We start from the raw sequence: 26976 nt of genomic DNA, 5'->3' as shown, positions 1-26976 counted from the left end.
TTCAGACTACACTACATTGAGTTGAGGCAAGTAATTGAAAATTGCCATTTACTTTAAATTGAGTTGGACTAACTCAATATATTTTTATTGTGTAAAGCAGTTTTTATGAGTTACGGGTACACATTCATATTGGATGGAAATCCTGCCCACAATTTTATTGACTTAATCCAATTAATAATTTTTTTGAGTGTAGGAAATTTACAAGATTTTTACAAAACTTTCCTTTAATATCCTAATAATTTTTGGCATTAAAACCTTTTAGTAATTTTGACCCATACAATGTTTTGTTGGCTATTACCGTCACAAATATACCTGTGCTGCTTGTGGTTTTGTGGTTCAGAAGCACATATTTTTTGGTTAATGTGATTAGCAAAAAGTACCCCCTTAAAAGAAAATAAAACGAATACAAGAATGTTTCATATAGAATTTAATTCTTATTTATGTTACGATGCTTTAAAACACAACAACTTAAAACTATTTCCATTATAAATTTGATGTACTATTGAACCTAACTTCCATGTTTTTGTCAGTTTCATAAAATCAACAGCATTATAAATAAAACTTAAATAACAGGTACCAAAACCCCAATTAATTGTCATTTTTAAAAGCAAGAAAGATACTATTTAGATATAAAAAGGCATAAAAAATTGTACTTGGTTAAAAGTTTGTACCTTTTGGTGTAAATGCTCTGGTATAAAACAACATAATTTAGGGGAGAGCGGGGCACCAAGTAACGCTTTTTCGCCTTGGCTCATGATTAAAAAAATATTAAAGTTAGATTAATAATTTTTTACACAATCAACACACACATCTCTGCTACAAATGAACACTTAAAGTTTGTTTGACCTACCGTTATTGTACAATTACAATGAAAGTGAAAGAAGTGCGAATGTGACAACTTACCCCACAGGTGGGGTTCATTGTAACAAACAGAGGGTTTGTTGTAACACCTGCTAGAAAATTTTGTTTCAACACAAATAATAAATCTGTCTATATACTAAAGGTGGATATTGTTTATATATCTGCCTATAATAGATAGATATCCACACATTTATTCATCCATGATCCTTCATCTCACCATCCTTGTATTAAGCAACAATGCATAGAAATATATATTTTTTAAAGGATGCATTTTGATGAATAATATTTACATTATATTAACCAAAACACATCAAACTTTTCACAAATCCACAGGAGATCATCTTACAGTAAGAGAAAAAATAAATATGTAAAGTAGCAGTGTTACAATTAACCCTGCATTAGTTTGTACCCCGCTCACCACTACCTTTAACTGAAATGTCAAAAACTTGTGCAAAATTCATTTGTATGTAACAAACCATCATGATGGTCCTGATTTCAAGCTCAAATTATATAGAGTATTAATAATACAAAAAACATTACCATTAAAGGCACAAATTTAAGTGCTTAATGAGGTTCTAGTTATTAACTTTCATGTAAACAATTGAAAGCATGGCCCGGTGGATCTCTTCAGGCACCTGTGCTGTTTGCTCAGGTGTCTCCTTCTCTTGTCCGGTCCGTCACATTCTTTGGTGATGCCGCAGCTTCTGCTCTCAGTCTCCGGTAATCCGTGTGGAAAAAGAGCACAAAGCAGCAGGTGCCCACAGTACACAGGCCTGCCATCACCAGCGCTGGCACTGTTAACGTGTTTTGAGAAAGAGACAGACACGGACAGAATGAAATGAGAGAGATACAATGAATACTAAGTTGGAGCTCAGCCCAGTTCCATCATTATTTCATCAAGGCACATCTTTTCAACGGCATCCAGGAAGCCTGGAATAATTTGGATGCGTTCCCATTTTCTTATCCGAGATTCCGTTTAACCAGTAAGAAGAAGAAAAAATACTGGCCACACACTTGCCTGATCATGTCAATGTGCAAAGCATGGCATAATAAATCTATGCAGGAAAACTACAGCATACTGCATATTCTTAAGAAACAACATGATACTAAGCAATGTGCTACATTTTAAACGTATTTCACTCATCAATATGTTTGTAGGTGTGGTCGACTTTATGCTGCGACACAAGAATCAACCGGCGCAAGTTGTATGGAGGTGTGCGCAGTGCATGCTTAATTCAAGTGACATAATCCAGCAGTAAACTACGGTACAACACTCACCTGTCCAGTTCAGGTCGGCCTCCCCTCCAGTAACACATACAGATACTGTCGAATCTGTCAGAGGTTTGGTCAGAGCTTGAAGAAGCACCATATAGATGACAGACTGAATCTGTCTGATTTAACATTAGAAATATGTCAATATTATGGCATTTTTGAATATCTAAATTATAAAAAAACACTTTTAAGTTACCCAGATATGAAGATCAATCCAGATGATGTTGCTTCACCCACAGGGTACGAACACTCGACTCCAAGCTCCATGGCGATGGGATACACGGAGCACCCAAACAGGCCGAACCACGCGCACGCAGTACCGACGGCAACCTTCATGTCCCTGAGCTGGGAAACCTGAGAGACAATAACAAGATCTTAACTTCAGGAGCAGATCTCAAGCAGGGAGAAACCAAATGTGACCCAGTCATACGTTGCGCAGGTATTTAACAATAGCCAAAAATACATTGTATGGGTCAAAATTATCGATTTTTCTTTTATGCCAAAAATCATTGGGATTTTTATAAAGATGTTGTTCCATGAAGATATTTAGTCATTTTTCTCTGTAAATATATCAAAACTTTTATATTTTGTAAGTGGATGCAGTGCAAAAGACTTCATTTGGACAATTTTTTTATTTTTGCACCCTCGGATTTTAAAATAGTTGCTTCTCGACCCCAGGGCCGTTTCTAGTCATAGGCGAACTAGGCGGTTGCCTAGGGCACCACCAGCTGCGGGGGGCGCCAATAAGCGCATATACATATAGGGTGTTTCTCAATATGCGTTCTTCAGTGATCTTGCGTCCTTGTGTTTTCGCTCTACGCCATCATAGTTCAATTCCCAATAACGCAAGAACAGATGACACATGAAAATACCCGGATGTGTTCTTGATATCGAGGATGCATAGAGTGCAGACTTGCGCGCTGAAATCGCTTTGCGCCCCAGAAGTCATTGCGGCCAAACAATGGCGAAGGTCAGGTGACCAACAGAAAGATCGCACACCTCTCAGTTTTCACAAGTGAGTTCTGTGTTCTCACGACGAGTTGAACGAGTGAAAAATAAGCAATGCAACAAAAGATGCAAATATGATGTCTGTATGCCAATGGATTCAATATTTGAATTATGTAAAAGATTATGGGGGTCCCCTAGCAAATAAAGCGCTCAACAACACCATTAAATCAAAGGGTTCAAAAGTCAATTTAAAATTTGGTTAAGTAAAGCACACAAAATTATTTTTCCAATATAAAACTTTAATAGACAATGATTTTTTTTTATTTAACTGCCTTTTTAAATTTAATGCATTCAAGATTTGAGTGTTATTGCATGAAATATTGTATGATCTTGTCTGATGGGCTGCCAAAAGGGGTGTCGCCTAGGCCCTAGGGCATCAAAATGGCTAGAAATGGCCCTGCTTGAACAAATACTGTCCTATCTTGACAAACCACACATTATTTATTCAACTTTCAGATGATGTATAAATCTCAATTAAAAAAATGGACCCTTATGACCCAATTTTTTGGTCCAGGGTCATAAATCACAGTCATATTTACTCACCACAGCAAATGCGATGCAGCCCAGCGATGTCAGGCACATGCTGATTTTAGTGACTTCTGTAAAATGTTTCGTCTTGTCCACATACAGGCCAAGAACGCCAGCGCCCGCAACACCAAATACAATCGAACAAGCACCGCACACTCCTGCAAAGTCCTGTCACATTAAAGAAACAAAAATTAGGTTTCTATAAAATTAAACAAAATTTATAAAAGTATCTATTCCTAATTCCTAAAACTGAAAATGTTACAATTTCAGGCAAGGCTGTCAAAGTTTGTCATTTAAGTTAATAAAAATAACATGAGTTCACTCTTAAAAATAAAGGTGCTTCACGTTGCCACAGAAGAACAATGGTTGACTGAATGGTTCTTTGAGGAACCAAAATGGTTCTGTGGCATCATTGTGGAGAACCTTTTAAGCACCTTTATATTTAAGAGTTTAATATATTGAGGAAACCATGGAATAATTCTGTGGGATGTGTTTGGGTCTTACATTTGAGTAGCCGTTAATGCAAAGAATCTGCTCGAGTAACGTGTAAAAGCAAGTGAAAACTCCTATCCCCGACCCGAAACACACCAGCAGGATCATGTACGCTTTGTTCTTCAGTAGCTGTAGATGAATGAGTGAGACAAAACACTGAGAAAAATCTAATCGACAAACAAGAAGCCAAAGTTCTTTAAGTGCTATATGAGTTTTTAAAACAAGAAATGACTCCAGCAAAACAGATTTCCTGACATGGCAATGCTTTGTAAAGTGCGTGTAATACCAGTTTTACACCCTGAAGAAAAGGTTCAGTGCTGGAGGTCACCACGCTGGCGGAGGGGGGTGTCGGGGGGACACGTTCACGAATTCCCACTGTTGCTAGGAAACAGGCAATGGTGGCAGGTATGGCATATATAATAAGCTACAAGTGAGAAAGAGACGACACAATAGTCAGACGTAGCTCGTGCGAGAACCGAAATTCTTTTGTGACCAACTTCTGTCTTACCAGCATAAGAAGATTACTGCTGTAGTGAATTATCATGGGAGAGAAGATATTCGCAAAAAGCATTCCGAGAGGATTCGCTGGAAAAACGAAAGAGAAAAATATAACTGTGATCATCCGCACACACTGCAAATTTAAGCTCATTCTAAATATGTTACCCATTGAGGCAATCGTGTTCGCCGTGGCCCTCTGGTCATCTGGAAACCACAGTGCTGCCAGTTTGGTGGGTGCAAAAATAACCAGAGGCTGGGCGAGGGCACACAGAGTCTGGCCACCCATTACCATAGGAAACACGGCCCATTGAGGGATCCAGCTCAGGACACCAACAACACGCAGAACGCTGCCCAACATGTTAAGCCAAGAGCCCAGGATGAGCTTTGTTTCAGAAGGGAGAGAGAGAGAGAATATAAACTTCTTAAATGGATAGTTCATACTTCATGTCATTATTTTGAAAGGTTTTTCTCATTATTATGGGAGCGGATAGAGACTGAGGTGGTCACCACCCACTCCCAATGTAACAAAAAAGACCAAACAACACTTTTTTTTAAATCTGCATTTGGTTTCTGCAGAAAATGAAAGACATTGGGGGTTCAAACGACATGAGGGTGAGTAAATAATGATAAAGTTTTAATTTTTCTGTAAACTTTATATGGGGCAAAACAGAACACTGGTCCAAAATCACATGCTCGCCTTTCAGTTGAAATATATATAAAAGTAAATGCAAATTTAACTGGGAACTTTGTGCTTTATAGCAGAAACCAAGGACATAACTTACAGTATTTATAAATGGCAATTGTGCAATATGTCCATTTCCATTATTCATACGAACTTACAGTGCATTAGAAATAGATGATATACCTTTTTCATTAGCATGTGTGTTCACATGATATCAAACCCAAGACCTTTTTCATTGCTTATATAGCTATACAGAAGCACATGTTAAAGGAAAACACTACTGTTTTTTAATATTTTACTATGTTCTTACCTCAACTTAGACAAATTAATACACACCTATCTTTTTTCAATGCGTGCACTTAATCTTTGTTTAGCGCATCGTGAATGTGTTAGCATTTAGCCTAGCCCCATTCATTCCTTAGGATCCAAACAGGGATGAATTTAGAAGCCACCAAACACTTCCATGTTTTTCCTATTTAAAGACTGTTACATGAGTAAGTATGGTGGCACAAAATAAAACGTGGCGATTCACTCCTGACTACCTCCATTCTCGATCAAACGTCTGTCAATATCACTGCGCCCGAGGTTGAAGTGCTGCAAAATAAGTGCTCTTTCGCCATACAATATAGTTCTCATTTTTATATGCTTAAAAAATCGCCACATTTTGTTTTGTGCCACCATACTTACTCGTGCAACTACTTATATAACAGTCTTTAAATAGGGAAAACAAGGAAGTGTTTGGCTGCTTCTAAATTCATCCCTGTTTGGAACCCAAGGAATGAATGGGGCTAGGCTAAATGCTAACACATTCATGACGCGTTGTACAAAGATTAAGTGCACCCACTGAATAAATATAGGTATGTATTAATTTGTCTAAGTTGAGGTAAGAACATAGTAAAATATTGAAAAACGGTGGTGTTTTCCTTTAAAGAGATAGTTCATTCAAAATTAAAAAATTCTGTCATTGTTTTTCATCCTTATTTTGTTCAAAATCTGTAGGAATTTCGTGTTTCTGATGAACACAAAAGAAGATATTTTGATAAATGATGGTAAGTACACAGCTGATTGTAACCATTGACTTCCATAGGAAAAACACGATGGAATTGAATGGGTACCTATGTGCTTACCATCATTTATCACAATACTTTCATAATATTTGTTTTTCTATTATGGAAATCAATGTTTACAATTAAGAGGCAACCGATCTCTCTGATTAAGTCAATGCGGAAGTGATTTTTCTCAGTCGCTTTGGTGCATTTCTCACATCACTATTTACATTTGCACAACAGTTAATGCAGTTCTCAAAACAATTAGTACAAACTGCAAAATCTAGTTGATAACCTGCAAAAGCATGTTACTTGCTCAAAATGGATAGGTCATTCCTCAAAAGCAAGTATTCATGTCAATGAAAGTGTCAGTGTTATCAAGATGAAAAGTCCTGACACCATTGTTTATGAACAAGATCATTATGACATATCATATATTGAAAAATCTTTGTAAATAGCTAAAAATTCTTAAATTAAGATGCTTTTTCTTGATGAGCAAAACGACCCAAGAAAATAAGTCTAGTTATTAGACCAAAAATATCACATTTAAATGATTTTGTGCATAAAACAAGCAACAAATGGGGTAAGCAAATTTTTCTTTATTTTTTCTTGAATTTAATGTTTAAGAAAATTTTCAAGATTTTTTGCTTACCCCATTGGCAGATTTTTTTGCTTGTTTTATGCACAAAATCATTTAAATTAGATTTTTTTGGTCTAAACACTAGACTTATTTTCTTGGGTTGTTTAATTCATACAGATTTAGGACAACATGAGGATGAAAAAACAAACGATAACAGAATTTGTATTTATGGGTGAACTATCCCTTTAAATTTAAAAAGCATATTGACTTTTTTACTATGAAATTGTTTTCTTGTCCTAATATAACTAAGGTCTAGTCCTGGATTAATTTAAACCCTGTCTGGGAAACCATCCCTTAAAGTTTAGATCAGTGTTAGTGTGTCATGCTAGACAGTGATCTTTGGCTGCGTACCGAGAAACGCAGACCTAGTGAGTCCAACATCCATGTAGTAATGAAGCTGAAGAAAATGGCCACCACCATATAGACAAGGGACAGCCAGTTGACAAGATCCAAAGAGACTTTCAGGTACTCTGCCGTCTGATCGGCCACCGGTGCAAAGGTCAGCCAGAGCTGTGGACACATCAGACCAATCAACATCAGTCTTTTCAGGAAACAGATAAAGTGCATGACACTGGAGCAGCTTGCTCATGTGACAAGGTCAAAGTTTCAGTTCCTTACGTTTAACTGCTGAGATCGCATAAACAGAAACCACATGTCACACGGGCGAGCTCATGAACTAGATCTGACGAACACTAGTGTGCCACAATTTTACTTATTAAAAGTATATAGCCAAAAACACACTTAAGTGAAAGTAAATAAGATTCATTTTAAAGATGATGTGCATAAAAACGTTTTCCCGAACAAACAGATTGGTTGAGCCAATGTTACTGTGTCAGGCTGATATGGATGCTAAACGTTTCTACTATTCCCCACTTTTTGTAGGAAATCAGTTTTTGAATAATTTATGTTGCCTCTGTGTGTTAAAATAGAAGAGGAGAAAGTATTTTAACATGAAAACAATGACTCTGGCTTAAAGACAACAATGAATAATCAGTGAGTGTGTAGTGCCGCACAAAAGCATTTATTTGTTTGCAGTCAAGCACGTTAGATGTATGCAGCGGCGTGGCAGAAAACAAGCAGCGGATCCTGAACACAATACAGTCGTTTCATGCACCACTGCATAAGTTATTGTATGTGGATTAATTCAGTTGCATAGATCCTGTCGCTGTAAAATCGTTTTAGCACTTTGTGTAACATAAGATGTTAATCACATTTAAGATGTTATACCCATAATCACAAATGAGATCTATTCAATATCTCAGTTATGTCTCAGAGACATCAAAGATTTAAAGGACAACAACTTTTCCTTAAGTCTTTTGCATATCATATATTTTCCAGGGGAAATCGTTTCAGACGAGATCTCAACAATTTCACAAACTTAGTTCAGATTTGCCATGTCTGCAATGAAAAGTAAATATTATTAACTTTTCACATCTAATTTACTGAAATCCAGATTTTTGTTTTGCCTATACAATCTACATTTACTTTACAGCTCCATACTCTTAATGCATTTGTAAATGTTTTTATTTCTCTAAGCAATTTTAGGAGAAACATCTAAGACTAAGTTATCCCATGTTGTTCTTTTTTACAGAACCCAAATGCATTTTTTTAAATAATGTGTTATTAGGTGTTTTCTGGTTACTATGGGAATTGATGGTGACCACCACCTTAGTCACCATCCACTCCCATAATAATCGGAGAACCCTTCAAGCTTCATATATTTCAAGTGGCCTGAAGACATTTACTCATCCACTTTCTTGTTTTGGACATCGTGCAACATCTAAGAATTTCTTTCATCAGAATAAAGAAAGTTAGGATGGTTTTGTGCGAAACATCTTTTCTAGTCCAAAAAGTGCCTAGAATCCCAAATCACATTTGCAGGTTATGGGCATTATCAGATTTCCTCAGTATTGTAATCTTTAAATGAACTTTGAATCACTGCCTTAAATGAGACCATCTGCTAAGCTTTACCAAAGTGTGCCAAGACACGATGTTCAAATCTCATATTTCAGATGAACAGCTTTGGACATCTTGATCCTGTGACACTTATACAATGGTGCCCATGGAAATGACATCTCCCTCGGGAATCAGTGGGTGTAATTTAGATTGACATGCTCCTTTGGCACACGCCCTCTTCAGAGATAATAGCCTCAGGGGGGTGTATCTATGGCCTTCTACAGCTGGCCTATTAGGACAAACCCGGTATAACCCGGTGGACTGGTGGTCCTAATGGACTGAAAATCACTGTGGCTAATGTGAACATTTCCCACGAAATCCCGTGTAGTTTCAGAATTAGACAAATGAGGCAAACTGAGTGGGCTACCAATGTAATTGATCAATAATAACTATTTCAATATAATTACACTATGTATATTTATAAGTTAATTTTTCTTTATGCGACAAATCTGTTTCACCCTGTTTTCAAAACCATTGTTAATTCATTGTTACTGCAGTAAAACCATTTTTTGCTAATAGTAATCAACATCCCCCCCCCAAATGGTTACTACACTTTTACAACAAAAAACATTGGTGCACTCAATGTATATTTTTAAATGTATATTTATTCGCTTGTGTGCTGTGGGTTTAATGTTCGCTACATCAGAATTTATTTGGCAAATGTGTTTCCATCTCCCATTATTCCAATTTACTCTTTTTCGCAAAAGTCAAAAACCACCTCAAGTGAGCATTGGTAAGTGAGTAAGGGATTTTTCTTTACTCGTATCTTGTGTGATACTTTAAAATGTGCATAAAATCATGGTGATGGAAACATGGATATTTTCTTGTTTTTACACTTTAAGGCGGAATTGTAAAATGGAACAATAAAATAATTACGTATAGACAGTTTCATCGCACAAACGTATGTTGGCGCCCTTACAAGTCTGGGCAGAACTTAACTTCCGGTCTCTGTTTGTTTAATTGTCTGACTAGTGGCTAAATTGAACTCCGGAACAAATACTTTGTCGAAAATAACAAATGTTTTGGTTTCCTGAAGAGGAGGGGAGACAGCGATCATGGATCAGCGCTATAAGGGATGTAGTTAACATTGTTTACATTATATAGTTATCAGAAATAAGTAGGGCTCCCATCTAGACAACAATGGACAAATGAACTTCTTTCATATTGCACCCCTGAGAAAATTCTTTTTAATGTTAGGAAATCTCCAAAGACCTTTGAAAAAACCTGGAACTCTTTTTTGGAACATTTACCTTCACTTACTGCAAATGAAATTTAATATTATTAATTGTGTGTTTTTTTTTTGTATAAGGATGTATAAGATTATGATGTTATGTGTATATGTTATTTTCGTCTTTTCATGCAATCTAAAAGAAAATAAAGCTATAAAAAAGAAATAAGTAGGGCTGAGCAAAAAATAGATTTTTCGATTAATAATTTTTATAAATGTGGTCGATTCAAAATCGTTTCTTATAGAGCAGAATGGATTTTTTTCTTTCATATTTATTTCTGCAAACTTTTTTGCCTTGCGTGATGTTACCAAGGAGCGAGAGGCCATTCATTCAGTGCTTAAAATGGCGATTTAGGGTGCTTCATCGACGTTGATGCCACCTTCACATAAAAAGTCAGATGTATGGAAGCATTTAAGATTTTGCAAGCAAGACGACGACAATAGTATTGTGGCTTTTAATTTCTTTTAATTACTTACGCACTTGTAAACTGCTGTTCACTGTTCTCTTTTTTATTAATATAGTATTTGTATTAAATCTATATTCATTGAGTTGAATCGAGAATCGAGTATAAAAACCGACCTGAGAACCAGAATCGAAAATTGAACAGAGAATCAAAATCGAATCGATTTGATAGCTTGCGAATCGAAATCGAATCGATCTGGAACATCTGAATCGATACCCTAGAAATAAGCTACTCTAAGATGACTCTGTTGAAGGCATGAGCGATAAATCGCAAGCAATATCATGCCCATCTAATCAGTAAAGCCGGTTCCTTGATTAGTGTAATTGGATGACGCAGCATTTACTACACAAAGTCGTAGTACGTCCGCGATAATTAATGCGAAATTTCCCCGATTGAGAGTGAACTGGCTTTGTGTAGTAAATGCCACTCCATCTGAAAGCAGGTGATGGCGTAATTACTTCTAATCTTGGAACCGGTTTCACTGACGAGACGCGCAATGAAAATCACGCGGGATATATCGTGCACCCCTACTCTGTTGATTGCTTGCAAAGTTTACCGGAAGTTACGTTTGTTCCACGAAAGCCGTTCGCTTATGTTGTTACTGCTGAAACGTCTATAAAAAAAATAGATATCAGTAACCAAACACACCCGTTTGCATTTCTTGCACAACTCTTTCATTGCTCGCTAACCTCGCCCCAAACTCACGCCATTGGCGGAGATCCGCCTCCTTGTTTTCTAATTAAAATCCAATAGAAATCCTATTGTTTCCATTGTGTTTGTGAGACATGGCACGTATTATACACTTATCTGTATGGAAAATAGCGTATAATATGTATAAATAATACACAGCAAATTAATGAATATTGTTATTATTGCCAAAGATTGTTACTGTCTGTCAGACTGCAACGTATAGGCTGAATGAAAAATAGAGACGTATCGAGTGATGACATTCTATTAACATTATGTTTTCATTTAACTTAAAAAAGTTATATGTAAACTGATTTATAACATACCACTGCGTTGGAACAATTTAGTAGGCAGAGTACAAATAAGATGAACCATCTCCTTTTGTAAAGCGTGAATTTAGCAGCAATGTGTCCTCCTCCATCGCTCAGGGGAGCCCGATCACTTTCAGTCTTGCTCCCGATGAGCGCTTCTCTATCTCTTTCATCCATAATACCGAAACCGAGCCAGTACCAGGCGAGCGTCACAAGATCGCATCATAAATGAGTTTGATTTTTTTTATAAAGTCCTCAATTCTGTATCCATTTGTTGCAGAACAACAATCCCGCCACTTCAGTTCAGAAAATACTTTTCTATGTCAAACTGTCCAACCAGCGAAATGTTAAAATTCAAGAGCTGGTTAATCTAAGAGACTTCGGTTTTAGTTTCTAGTTTGCCGGTGAATGAGAGTTGTTGGTCTGGGTGAACAACATTCACCCATCAATGATCACATAGCCACGCCCCCTGAACCCGTGACTGCAGTGTCATAGCGCCAGTCGGATTCCTGACCTGTACCATTCAATTATTACTTTGAAGTCCTGCCACCATTAAGTACTTTGGTGGTAAGTTTTGCAATAAAAACTATTCTTTTCGATTTATGTCAATAACAACATTCATTTTCACACATGTCACTATATTTAAAGGTCAGACTATTGATCCATTGAACTATACGTGTGCATACATTGTGAAGCAATAATGACAGTGAAACTGAAGTTGAATACCTATTGTGCTTTTCTTTGCAAAATGATAATATGTATCTAATGAATCTATATAGTCACTGCTGCATTTTGGACCATTAATGGGGACTTTTTGAGCAATTGTGTGCATTAAACAGAGGAAAACAGACTGTATATTCATATCTGTATGACCAACAGTAAATTAACTGAATAAAGCCACATTCAGAGACTAGATGGCCCAGTTATTTAGGAATGTCAATGAGTTAGATTTTACTAGCACACGAAGCAAGAAAGCCAAATTCAAATCTAGTGAGATTCCACCAGTTTGTAATTAAATATGGTTAATATGAATAAGTAAGTATTACGTAGGTTTTATTTAAATATTGAAATGAACCATTTCAACTACAAAATAAAAGCTATGATTACAAAAGTATGTAGAATATTCAATTAAAATAAATAAATAAATATATCAAAAAGAACTTACACTTGCTTCAATTGCATTTTTATTGCAACTCGATTGGAATAAATAATTCCTCTATTCCCTCTACGCACACATGATCGATGTAACTTATCCGAAATGAATGAAACGCGGGAAATAAAAACTTCATATTCCAATGTCTTTAATCTCCGTTCCATTAACCCCTCCTCCCAGCCAGACGATGTGCGCATGCGCATCAGGCTGCCTCGCTGTGATGTTTCGGCCTGTTTCGGCACTAGCCGGACATTTTCGCCTCTTTGTTTTACTGATAGTGGATTTAACTCGGATTCAATCCAATATCCAGCGGACCGCTGTGGCAATAAACAGGTTTGTTGCTTTAAACTTCAACCCTTTCCTGCAAAACATTACATTTACCCGTCCTCCGACCCCTGTTTCGGGCGAAGAGCAGGGAGTTTTCATTTATTTTCGGTGTGTTTTTTTCCGCTTGATGGCAGCTCTGCATGGCTATACGTGCTGTTAAATGTGCGGTCGTGTGTATGTGTGTAAGTGTGTGTATGGCGACGCCGAGCCCTGCAGCTCCTAACCCGGGTCATCTTTGTACCAAGAAAACAAAAAGTGTTAATTTAGTGAAGCTCGAGTTTTATAAGCATGCACGCCTGTGTCTGTGTTGGTCAGCGCTGTTCATCTTGCCTGGAATGTTCATGAAGGCTTGCTGCCCACCCTCATCATCATCATCCTCAGCTCATCTGCGTTTACAAAGTTAAAGTTAGATGGTTTAAAAGGCTTGCATGTAGTCTAAATTGAAACCAGGGCCAGAGAAAAAGTTAAAGCCCAGAGGGTTTTTGGTTGTCTTGCATGTGCAAACCTGCACCCCAGACTAATGGAGAAAAGAAGCCAACAAGTCCTGCATATAAACATTTTCATTAGACTCTAATGCAGTAATGGGTTAATAAGAATGTATAAAATACCTGGTGGCACTGTGTTGTATGTTTGGAGGGGTGATAGCAGGGCCCCAAATCTTGAAACTTGTGGGGTCTGACAGGAATTGTTTGACAGTATAAATCAGATTTTGGTTGATGTTTGATCATTTAAAGTTGAAGTAGGATGTGCCACCTTGTCCCTTCTTGTGGGATTGTTGCCTTTACATGATGTGTAAATATTGAGTTGACATGTCTGAACATTGGTTGATCAGATCTGCTGAAACATCCTGCAAGGAAGTTACCAGAATAAATGGTGAAATTGCAGCAACATGTTGTGGCTAGCGTTCGGGTAAACCATGTTGATGGTTAACATCTTTTGGTTATGGTTATTTCAAATGTTTCATTTCTTTTATGATGGAATGAATTTGGTTAATACAAACTTCATAATGTGATGATGGGAGAATGTTAAATGCTTTCTAATTTGCAAGTCACTTTGTATAAAAGTGCATGCGAAATGATTAAATGTAAATGTTTACAGTATTGCATGCTGACAAATTGATCAAATTACCTGAAGTGAACAACGTGAGTGAATATGACATTTCATGAGGATTAATCACATAACCTACTTCCTTGAATGGGAAAAAGTGCATTTAAATATTTAAAATGTATGGCACAAACAAAATGAACAGATTATAAAAGTTTATGTAAAATGTGCTTTAAGTAATACAAAATCATTACAATCCAAAACAAATCTTTGTGGTCTTTAAACTAAGCTTCATGTTTTTATTCTTTTGATTTTTGGCTGAAATGTGACTTCTAAAAGTTTCACATGCTCCGTCCAATCACAGTCAGATACATAACTCGTGAGTCAAAGATTCAGATGGTATTTCATTAATACATGATTAATAGCTTAGTCAGTGTCATGCCTTTTGTGAAAAATGTGCACTAAACTGTGTGAAGGCCTGTTGAAGTCTGTGCATATCATCATGACACGTCTGCTCCGTGGCTTTAATCAGAACGTTACTTGTTTGGGCTGAGCGATATATTGGCTTTTGATAATATATAACAGTATTTTCTCAGCGGGATATGGGATGATAGCGTCTATATGGGTACACTGTAAAAGAAAAAAAGGAAGCATGAAGTTAAAACAACTTGGTTTTGCAAGTCAATTCAACCTACTATTTTAAGTTGACAAAACTTATAAAAACAAGTTTAAATTGTTTAACTTAATTTGTTAACATAAAAATATATGTTGATTTGACAAAAATGCTTCATTTTTTACAGTGATATGACCATCTTTGCAACAGAAGCTCTGTCATAAATGTACACTGATGTCAGACGTAAGCTTTCCAACTGGCTCGTATGTTGTGCAGCTGTATATTTTCAAAAAGGGAGGAAACCCTGTCTTTGAATTTTATTTTCATCATTTGCTGTTTTGATATAGGTGATTGTGACATCTCACATGAGGCTTTGACTAACATGTAAACAATCATTTCACTTTGTTGAGAATATTAAGATGTTTATAGTTTATCGCCACCCATCACAAAATTACTTGGATATGAATTTGGTTCATTACCGCCCAGGGCTACTTGCTTGTTTGTAGTGATACGTTTAAAAACAATGTCTTTTGTATGAGTGGCTTTAACATGTGTCCTTTGGCAACCACACAGTCCAGCTATCGTGGTTTTCAGTGTAAATAATGCTGCTCAGTTTGTCCATGTTTTTAGTTCAAACCCAGAAAAGCGAGTTGTGAAACGGGTCAATCCTCTGGCCTAGCATTAAGCAATGTAAGCAGTTATTCCAGATCATGGAAAGTTGTTTCATAAAGCTAAGCCAGTGACATGTGACCCCGGTTTAACGGCGGATCAGGTTTACTATAGAATTATGAAGATGTGCTCAAGTGAATCGAATGCCTTGAGATTTAAGAGATTTAGGGTCAGTTTCCCGGACAGGGTTTAGATTAATCCAGGACTAGGCCTTGGTTATATATTTAAGTAGTTTTTACAAACAACAAACCTCACCAAAAACAATACTGGTGTGCATCTTGAGACAAAACAAAGTGGATCTAAAAGGTTAGTCAAAGTTGTCCTAAGACAAGAATGGGAATTGGGAATTGGCGTTAAGACAACTTTTATAAAAGGTTTTGATTAGGGATGCACCGATAGGATTTTTTGGGCCGATACCGATTTAAACAGACAACTTCTGGCCGATGCAGATACCGATATTAAACACTTGTATACAATACTACCTCCTCTTGATATTTCTGCAGAACACTCATTGCAAATGCCGATTTTTTGGGGTCTTTATCCGAGATTTTGAAGAAAGCCCAGACTGCAGACATTTTCCCGAAATACTCTAGACTGCATGGATCACGTGAATGAGTAATCTCGCGTGATTTACTACGTGATTTATTATTTTTTCCCTCATCGCATGTCTGACAAACTATAATTTATACAACTTATTTTGTTTTGGGAAGTGTTTCATTATTTTGATAATTATTGTAAAAAATGCTGGATTACGCAACAGACATGCAACTCATTGCCTTTATGCGGTTAATTAATAAACAATCAGTATCGGCCTTTCTCGTGCTGTTGCCGATATGCCGATGGTTTCAAATTCACAAAAAAACGGCGATACATCGGTGCATCACTAGTTTTTTTGATCCACTTCTAATGTTTACTAATTAATGTTGAGATATGTTTTTAGGTCATTTATGTTGCCTTTATTACAGCCCTATCATTTCCACGATGTGGAAAAAGGGTTGGAATTACAGAATCCAAGCATAAAAATAGAATTTACAGAACAACGCAGAATGTCACAGAATTTGGCAAATTTTGGATTCTGTCATTTTTAAAACTTTTTGTGTAATGTTGGATGTAAAGGTTGACAAGCGCCTTATTGGAGCGCAAGCAGGTTTCGTCAAAGCCCGGGAATCAGAAAGGTACAGTATACTTTCTTCCCGCGTCCATGGATTAAAGTTTTCCGTCGCTAGACGGATTTCCGTCAATTGCAAAATTATTAAATTCATTTTTCATAAAGACGACGTGTATTCACCTTTTTTTTTTAAGTTGGATGTGATCAAAGCCTGGAGTGGAGCCAAATCACGTTCCTCTCTCCACTCTAAGCGGTCTGTAATCATACGCACAGGATCCACTCCGGGTTTTCTGACTGTATCACGTTAAGCTGAGGTAAAACTTTTTTCAGCTATGGACAAACTTGTAATGCAGAAAGGCTCCGATGTTTTGGCGGTTGATAAAGGTGTAAAAGACCAATGGAGATTGACTTGGCTTAGCGAAATGATGAAGATTGGCAAGCCTTTCATTTCGTGGGATAAGAAAATCAAACCGCCAGGTAATTTACGTGTCTTTGCGATTAGGGTTCCTGTATTTTGGGGGTAAATGATTTCTCACGTACGTGATTACCCGCGTCCCGTTTTTGACTGCTATGCTCATCAGGCCAGTTGCTGATACAACGGGTTTATTAAACTCGTGGGTAAACTTTATGTGGCGCCACAAGAACCAGGAGGCAGATGACATTCATATCCCGTGAGAGCGATTTCAGGAATCATAAGAGGAGACTGCTTCTGATGTTCTCGCGTCACTTTGATGTCATCCACCTGTCGGTTCTTGCAGTTTCATTTGCGTGTGGTCTCAAAAAACGTAAAATTTGCACACATATTTAAGCGCCGCAGTTTATAAACAAGTGATATATTAAGCCATTCAAACACAAACAACAGTGCTAACGTTAAATGCATCCGCTGTTTGTGTGTCAGAGCTGAACACATAAGCCGCGCATTCGCTTCATTAAGCTTGTGAGTATTTTTGCCACTTTATTGGCCTTAAATACAAATAGCGTCAAAAATCCCGTCTTTGCAAGTATCCTCATATAAACACGACCATTTAGGTCTTAGGAGAAAGTAAACTGCAGAACCATTGCGCATAAAATAGCACATCAGCGCTGCCTCTACTGTAACATAATATTTTGTTGATAAAGGTACAGTAATCCTGTGCGCGAATTGTACACGAGTTTAACTCGAGTTACTCGTTCAGGGTTTATATTTATAACGTTACTGTATAGCTGTGACTGTAAACTGTTGTGTGAACAGAACAGACCTTGGATTATTCGTTTATGTGTACTGAATAATATGATATTAAAAAGTTGTATTTCTTCACATTAGTAAATGCATTATGAACAAATAATTTGAAATATAGAGTATATAAGCATTAATGAATTCTTGTTTATGTCATTACATTAATTGATGGTTGTTCATGGTGCATTCACTAATGTTAACAGTTTCAACTCTGATTTAAAACATTATTAGTAAATGCTAAAATAAATACATTTACAATTAATAAATAATTAATAAAAGATTCATTAAAGGTGTTGATATTCATGTTATCTTTTTATATAGTCAGTTATTTAGCTGTTTTGCCTTCATCTCTTAAATGCCATGCAAACTACAGCAACCTATATATGCCACAGGAGACTTTAATATGGAATTAATGGCAAAAAAATCTCCCCTTAAAATGCTATTGGTCTCGCCTACATAGAGTGTTAGTTAAAGGAATATGACTTGGCCTGAAAAAAATTTCAGTCAGAAGAATTTTTTTCACTTTAATCCATGGCGTCCACCTTGCGCGTGCACACGTCCGCCCAGCTTTGAAAGTATATTATTTACAGGACACACAAAAGTACAAAATTTACATTCACATATTCAGGAAAGATGAAGAAAAGCACTTGAACATCTATTTACCAATGTGTATAGCTCTTATATGTTCCTCAGACAGGGCTCACAAAGCGCGCACACGGGAGCACTGTCCATCAACACAGGCGTGATCATCGGAAAAAAAATGTCTTTCTTGTTTAAAGGAATAGTCTACCCTTTTGCCATATTAAACTATGTTATTACCTCAACTTAGAAAAATTAATACATGCCTATCTTTTTCAATGTGTGCTCTGTACAGCGTGTTATGAATGTGTTAGCATTTAGCCTAGCCCCATTCATTCCTATGATACCAAACAGGGAAGCCACCAAACACTTCCGTGTTTTCCCTATTTAAAGACTGTTACATGAGGAGTTATACTAGAAAGTATGGTGCCACAAAATACAACTTTTTTTTGGTACCATAGGAATGAATGGGGCTAGGCTAAATGCTAACACATTCATAACATGCTGTACAGTGCACGCATTGAAAAAAGATGGGTATGTATTAATTTGTCTAGGTTGAGGTAATAACATAGTTTAATATTAGGGCTGCAAGATGTGAGGAAAAGTTGCGATGTGCGATGGCGATGTGAGTTGCGATAAATATTTTATATTTTTTCATGTTTTAGGGGCCATTCACATGTCGTGCCTTAAAATGCGTGGAAAACGCTAGACACGTAGGTTATTGTCACATGACCTTCACGCTGCGCTTGTGTCATTCTGAAAAGTTAAAATGTTTTTGAAATACCTGGAAATAACGAGCGCGTCGCACAGCGTGCGAGTCGTGACCATGGCGCTTCCAGAGCGCACATACATTTGAAATAATGAACTTGATCGCGCAATATATGTGAATCACCGCTTCCACAGTACCTGTGTTTGCGGCGTCATCTCTCCTAAATCCAAAATAATTCCAGATGAAGTGCTGTTCATGATGAATTGATGTTAAATTATTCGTTTAATGTTTTCAGTTGATATGATATGCTTTTTCATTACTGAAATTTTATTTAACCATTAAAACCAGAATCCAGAAAAATAAAAACGGAAAACATAGAATTTGAGAAAAAATCAAACTAATTTTATAGGGCCCTACTTTATGTGTCATACTGTCATACTCCAGTGTTGTGTTGTGTTGTAATTCCTGTATGTTTCAGTACAGATGCTCCTGTATTGCACAGTGGTAGAGAACTGTGTTATCACTGTCAAAGGTCATGGGTTCAAACCACTGATCTATATAAGTGACTGTATTATTGTATTACTTTGTTATCTTAACCCCAAAATTACATGTTTTACTGTACGAAAAATACAATACTGTATAACATGACATAATTACAAAACCAGCAAATTATTGCATGCCCATACGGTACTTAAAGCATAATTATTAGGGATGCGCCGATCGATCTGCCACAGATCAGGCCATAACAGCATTAAATGAATCAATCGGTTCTCGCTAAATTCGCGCTAAATTCGAACCGATCTTTCTGTTTACTTTTCTCATCTTAGGGCTTCTTTATGCAGCTGCGATTAGAGACCATTTTTATGCAGTACGAGCATTTTTACCTGTTGCTCATGTGCGGCCTGCAAATTTGTATTTCTCTGTTTGCCTTTGCAGAGATATGTGTATTTTGTGATATAAGCGTCTTCATATCCCCATCAAACAGCGTATCAATCGCGGACATTGCATCTTTATGCCGAAAATGTATTTTTTGCACGTGTTTTAACCTCTTCAACCCTGAGGACCCTGTCCCGGGTCCAGAATTTCGTATTTTGACTTAATATAAAATATTCTTTTAATCTTTGATGCTCCGTCATGGACCCCAGTAACACATATGAGATACTGTTTGAAAGCTTAGAGTCTCTACTTTCTGCAGATATGCATCACTTTGACACATCTTTTACTGTAAGAAAGTTATTTACACTTAATTTACACTATCACCCCCCCAATATTTTATTATATCATTTAATATTTACATATTTCATATTTTTCAAAAATGACAAACATGGGCAAGTCTTATATCAAATGAAAGCTCTCAGTCTCAGGAATATGGCTACAGCGTTATTTTTGTTCTAATATCAACACATATCCAACAATCGCTGAATGAATAATAAGGTAAAAAATGGTCTTTTGTAAACATATGTGAAACTTGAGTGTGGACTGCCTCAGATAGCACATATAGCCACAAATGATACACCATCTTTTATCTTAGGTCCTACTCTAAACAATGAGTCCATTCACAGCATTTTCTTTGGTTGTTTGCATAATTAATCCCTAGCTTTTTATTATATGTGCAAAACAAAAAATTAATATTTATATGAAAAATGTATTTTCGCACCCTTCAGTAAAATAAGAATATCTTTTGAATGCGACATGCTAAAGAGTTCATTCTTTTTTTGGGTGTTTACTGTCTGCTGCTGGTAACAACCAGAACTGTCTGCAGTCTGCTAGAGCACAAAGAACCAGAGTTATACACTATCAAAGACAGTATTTACAACATAAAAAAGAAAATTTGGTGTTTCATCATATGAAAAACAACATAAATAACAAAATTTGTCACAAACAGCAGCTTTTTATGTAACTTCAAAGGGTTTTCTTTAAAATGATATAAAGAAATTGCATTTATTCCACTGTATGTGGTTATGGGGACACTTCAAATGTTCTTAGGCAGAAATTGTATACAAAAAGGGTATTATTCCTCCCTTCAGTTGGAGTAAAATAACTTTTGCATAGATTATGATAGAGAAAAAATTCCTTTTTCCTCTGTAAGCTGACAATTGCTGGAATCAAACAAAACTGTCTGCAGGGACCTGAGATACCCAGGGCCAGAGTTATATACTATCAAATAAAAACTTTAGAAAAAAACATCAAAAAGCGCCTATTTATTTCTGTGTTTATTAGAGGACTGATATCACATACAACCATGTTGAGCACTTTTAACAGTGTTTTATGTAATTTCAAAGGGTTACCTGTAAAATGATACCAAACTTTTGTATGTAAACCTCTGCATGTGGGTATGGGATGCTTTTGAAATTGGGTAGGCCAAATCCAGGCGAAAATCCCCAAAATAGCTTCAGGGTGTAAGAAGTTAAAGTTTTAACAGTTTAAACTTTAATTTTCCTCATAGCTGCTCTTGTCTGCGTACACCTGTCGTGTGCACACAGCAACTTCTCAGTGCACGTGTACAAATTTATCTCTCTCACGTCTTAATACTACAGTAACCTAATTTATCTCTCAATAAAATCACTCTGTGCTCTTGACTAAAGAACTGTTGTACTTTATACAAACAGTTAAGGTCATCAAAGAGCTTGCATATCAACTTAAAGAATCAGTATCGGGCATTGGTATCGGCCAATCACGAAGACAACAAATCGGTATTCTGTAACGGCTGCAAAAATTCTGATCGGAGCATCCCTAAAAATTATTTATTTATATTTCAGAATGAGCATTTTTATGATTTAATACATGTGCTGCATTCTGTCTGCTGATCTGAAATGTTCGCTACTGTAATGAAGATGAGTCACTGTTTAAAAAGTAAAAAAAGTAAATCTTTAAATAAATAACTATGTACATCAGGGCTCAAAAATTCGACCAATTTGGTTGCACATGCGAACTAATTTCTCAATGGTGCGACTTACAAAAATCTCGAGTAGCCTTGGTCCGTCAGATAGACAGAGTGGATGTGGCCGCGGATGATAAGAGAAGAGGAAAAGAACGATTGACAACTTTTTCGTTAAGAATGTTATGTTTAGGCCTGATCTGTCCGAAGACCATAAACCAATGCTCTGACATCAACCTCAAGTCACATCAGCCCTGGTCCGAAGACGGCATTAGATAATGAGCCTCTAACAATCGAGTCCGAGCCAGAGCATAATTCTTACGAAGAATAAATATTTTGAACGTAAACCCGAACAGCAATTATGTCGCGTGTGCCCAATTTATAGAAAAAAAGCCAAAGACCGCTGTTTTAATCATAATCTTACTTCCAAATCTAATCCTATAAACTTTTCGGCAATTGCTGTATCGCTATTACTGCCCTGCCAGACTGGCTGTCTTAAATAGGGTAACCAAGGGTTAAGTTTCATGCGCAAATGATGAACACGAAGCAAGATATTTTGAGGAATGTTAGTAACCAAACCAAGCATGAGCCCCATTCACTTCCATAGTAGCAAAGAATAATACGATGGAAGTGAATGGGGCTCATAAATAGTTGGGTTACAAACATTCCTCTAAATATCTTCAGTCATGATCACCAGAACAAAAACATTTATACAGGTTTGTAACAACATGAGATTGAGTAAATTATAACAGAATTTTCATTTTTGGGTGAACCATAAATGCTATGGGTGCACCTAACTTTTGTGCTGGTGCACCTAAGAAATAAAGTTAGGCACACCAGTGCAACCAGTGCAAAAAGTTAGTGTAGAGCCCTGGACATGCCTATGGCATTTGCCTTGTTCAGATATAGAAAACAGAGACTGACAAAGTACTGTTTTTTTTTCATTGTAATCTGATTACGAACTATTAATTGAATAGAATGTTTGGCCATACCAATATGGCGGCGGGGTGGTTTCACAATTGTGACATAATGCGCAATTCAGTCATTTATAAAGATCAGTGGTTCAAACTCACACATACTGATTAAAAAATGTAAAGCTTGTAATGCACTCTAAGTCAGTGCCAGACGCATAAATGTAAATATAAAATGTGTTTTGCATAATTTTGGTGAATATAACCCAATTGGTTTGATTTCATGACAAAATCCACCTTAACAAAATATGTGGTCTACCACATACTGTTATTAATAGTTACGAGAAATGTTGCATTGGTTACCCTCAATGTGTGTCTGCTTGTTTAAAAATCTGTAGTTGTTGCATGTACTGCATTTTTTGTTTACTTATGTAAGCATGCAGGGTTTTGTGACTGAATTTTACTTATTCTTTTTGCTGTGAGCTACTTGCGTATATTTAGGTCATGTCAGAATTTGTGATGTACAATGTTTATAGCTAGAGAGCTAGATGTTTCTGACAGATTCATTAAAAAAATTAAGAATAGTCAGTTGTATTCTAGTGGAATCAATTTCAATAATAATGTTCAGAAGTCAATCAGTATGGATTATGATGGTCCAAAAGTGACCAACAAGCATTATAAAAGTTTTTTTTTTTTTGTATTTTTGTACTCTTGTTCCAAGTTTTCATGTCATTTGTTAAGAACTAAGCAATTATTTTCTGATAAAATCTTGTCTCTTCCTATCGTTCTTATTTGAGATTTACTGCACTGAACTATGCTTGGTTGAGAGGAAGTGAATCACGATATTGGCTTAAAGTTCAGTATTTGATGTTATCGTCCTTTTAGAATATATACTACCGCTTGTGAATGACACAAGTCAACACTTCACTTGGTTAGTTTTTGTGAATGTTATCTCAAGAAGACAACCTTCAAACACATAGTTACAGCGTCTGGTCTGATTACAGATCCTAGAACACAAACATGCAGATTGGGAATGCAGTAACCAAAGTCTATATAAAGCCTCGTCTTGTAGCCCAAAAGACTGCAGAGGGTCTTGATGATCTAAACAGTGTATACCTTGTCAAAAGCTTCCCCTCAATAAGCCGATAAACTCAGATTAGTTGCGATTAAGCTGCTGTTTCATTTGCTTAACAGCTGGTATTTAGAAGTGATTGGATCTGAAAACTCATGCCTTTTCGCTTGATCAACCTTAATTTTTAGGGTGATTGTATTGTATGGATTAAAGATCTGGGTCAGTAATCCAAAGGTCACCTTGTAGGAACCATTCAGCAATATCAAATCACCTTGGGTGAGACAGTTTCTTCTTGGTTAGCAAAGATTTAGTCACTTATGCACATTTTGTAGTATTGCAGCCACAACCCACCATGTGAATGTGCATTCATTTCCAATAATTAAGTGTAATTTCTATTGCTGTGGTTTATATAGATATTCAAATTAATTTCAAATAAAAAAATTAAAATGAGTTTGTTGATTGATTTTACATTTATTTACAGTATCATTTGCCTTCTTTTTTTAGGTAACTGTACTTTACCATATTTTTTTTTCTTTTTTTGAAATTCCATGTGAAAGTTTGCAAAATACATGATTGTAACAATTTAATTTAAATTCAGAGTCCTTTTGACAAGGCACATTATTAGAAATTGTAGTGTTTACTGTTGGTAAAATTGATATGTATATTAAATCCGTGTATAATTTCATATCTAGGGCTGGGATAAACGATTATTTTTTTAACGATTAATCTAGCGATTATTTTTTTCGATGCATCGATTAATCTAACGATTCATTTTGTCAGTCCGATTCGACTTCGATTCGATTCGATTCTCGATTTTCTCCCCATTAATTAACTAATAGCAAGTTATACATGTTGATTTACATATCTGAATGTAAACATTTCAATATATCTTTATTGCTCTTAAAATTTCAAAATAAAAAAAGACTATACAAGTGCAAAATAATGCATTCTTAGACAGAGGTAGCATTCAATAAAGCATTTGTACTGTACATACTGTGCAGTTAAGTAACCGTATAAAAATCTCAAGTTCAAATTACTTTATTTTACATGCATTTATGAGCAAAACCTCTTCAATGTGCCTTTTGATGGTCTGTGTAATTTTTATAACTAGATTTGTTTAATCCACATTGTTTTCGTGCTGTTCTAGTCAATTTAATGACAGATATAAACACAATTATAGACTTAAGAAGCACATATATATTATTAAATCTCTTTCTCTTAAGTTTATTAAGATAGATGAGGACTCATTTACTGCTGGACAGAGAGTGAATGAAAGCGCAGTCTTCTGGCAACAGTGACATATTTCATTGCTTTCTGTTAAATTGCTCAAATGACTGTTTAAAACACACTTGGCATCACATTCATGATTTTATGGTAAAATGACACTTTTTCGCGTAAATCCACGAGCATTTAAACCATAAACAAAGCACTTTCACTTTAATTGAGCGTGAGCAGCGCAGCAGAACCACGCATATGGGAAGCCGAACTCCTCAAAAGAAGGACGAAACTGCGCCACTCGAGTGATCCGCGCTGCGCGGACCAATTATATGCGCGGCCCAATGGACAGAGCCGCGCGACTATCTGGATAGCGCAGAGATGAGTTGTTTACTTGCGCCACCCGATGGATAGCGCAGCGCTGACCAGTTTCATCAGAGCAGCGCGACCCACTGGGAAGCGCAGCGCGACTCTGATGGAATAGACTCGATTTACCCACAATTCTCTGCTAGTGGGACAAAACAGTGTTAGTGCTGTCAAAACATTATTAAATATTAAAGTTAAAAAAATAAAAGTGTCATTATTCGACTGTTTATTTATTGGCAGGCAACTTGTGCGAATTCCACTCCCTCTCTCAAGCAACTTAAACCATTTTGCAAGATGTAAACAACGCGGGTCCAGAAACACTTCCTGTTTCAGTTTGTAACTGTTTTCTATATTTCACATATATCTTAAAGATGTTAGTTTAACTTTTTGATTTAGTTCTATATGTTCTTTTGGTTGTTGTATTTTATCCCAACGTGTTAAAAAACTGAAACACGAAAAGCTTCGACCAGCTTGTTTACGACTTGCAAAATGGTCTATATAGCAGTGCTTGGTTATTGGGAACAGTTGAGATATTAACAAATACAGCTTATGTCACTTTATCAGTGCGGGACTAACAAACCAAAGTAACTTGCAAACCCACATATCCTGATATGTCAAGAAATGCAGCTGGCACTACCAGAAAAATATATGCAAAACAATTGCATAATGCTATAATGTCATTATTAAATCATTAAAAATTATTACAAAATTTAAATAATAAAATAAATGCAACTGCAATGCATAAAGTATACAAATGACGAAGCAAAGCAGCATCAGAAGTGTGTTTAAACGGACGTGACTCAGAACACCATATAAGATATTATAAATATAAAACGAGCACTCAAGGTAGATAAAAAAATCGTTGATCATTGCCCTTCATATTGTAATCATTTTTATTAATGTCAAATAACAGAATAGTAAAATTCGTGCATATCTTTAACACAAAATAAAAAAAATAATAATAAACAGAGATAATTTACGTCAGACGTGTGGTCACCTCTATTAAATTAACTGCCAAGAGGAAGAAGTTGTTATTTATGGTTACCCGATTATACCAATCAAGCTGATAAGTGTTTAGATGCTGTTTTAACTTATGCATTAGTAAATTAAGTTGTCTTGTGGCAAAATAAACAAAATGGTTATTTAAACTGGAAATAAATTGTATACTAACAGAGAATTGTGGGTAAATCGAGTCTATTCCATCAGAGTCGCGCTGCGCTTCCCAGTGGGTCGCGCTGCTCTGATGAAACTGGTCAGCGCTGCGCTATCCATAGGGTGGCGCAAGTAAACAACTCATCTCTGCGCTATCCAGATAGTCGCGCGGCTCTGTCCATTGGGCCGCGCATATAATTGATCCGCGCAGCGCGGATCACTCGAGTGGCGCAGTTTCGTCCTTCTTTTGAGGAGTTCGGCTTCCCATACACGCAGAAACGATACAGAGCC

General features: G+C 36.4%; 2 protein-coding genes across 3 annotated transcripts in view; one reads left to right on the top strand and one right to left on the bottom strand.

Moving 5' to 3' along the window:
- Positions 1–74: 74 nt before the first annotated feature.
- Positions 75–12121, bottom strand: slc49a3 (solute carrier family 49 member 3). 2 transcript variants are annotated; one of them, XM_065241855.2, is made up of 10 exons: positions 11689–12120; positions 7379–7537; positions 4825–5041; positions 4670–4746; positions 4448–4585; positions 4174–4290; positions 3685–3837; positions 2330–2487; positions 2140–2252; positions 75–1655 (listed from the first exon to the last, which is right to left on the bottom strand). In XM_065241855.2, exons 1-10 carry the CDS (start codon positions 11848–11850, stop codon positions 1510–1512), a joined length of 1440 nt encoding a protein of 479 aa, XP_065097927.1. In that variant the 5' UTR covers positions 11851–12120; the 3' UTR covers positions 75–1509. The 2 variants fall into 2 exon arrangements, 1 of the variants encoding a protein (XP_065097927.1); XR_010521046.2 differs by having other exon boundaries at positions 1518–1655; positions 2140–2248; positions 11689–12121.
- Positions 12122–13022: 901 nt separating this feature from the next.
- Positions 13023–26976, top strand: part of LOC135719263 (polycomb group RING finger protein 3) — a 68278-nt gene continuing 54324 nt past the window's right edge. The window contains exon 1 of the mRNA XM_065241890.1: positions 13023–13159. The gene's annotated coding sequence lies outside the window, so the exon portion shown is untranslated. The remainder of the gene's footprint in view (positions 13160–26976) is intronic.

The sequence above is a fragment of the Paramisgurnus dabryanus genome, chromosome 16 (assembly GCF_030506205.2).
Source record: "Paramisgurnus dabryanus chromosome 16, PD_genome_1.1, whole genome shotgun sequence".
NCBI classification, from domain to species: domain Eukaryota; kingdom Metazoa; phylum Chordata; class Actinopteri; order Cypriniformes; family Cobitidae; genus Paramisgurnus; species Paramisgurnus dabryanus.
The sequence above is the reverse complement of the archived record's forward strand: the minus strand, read 5'-3'. Positions and strand labels throughout refer to the sequence as shown.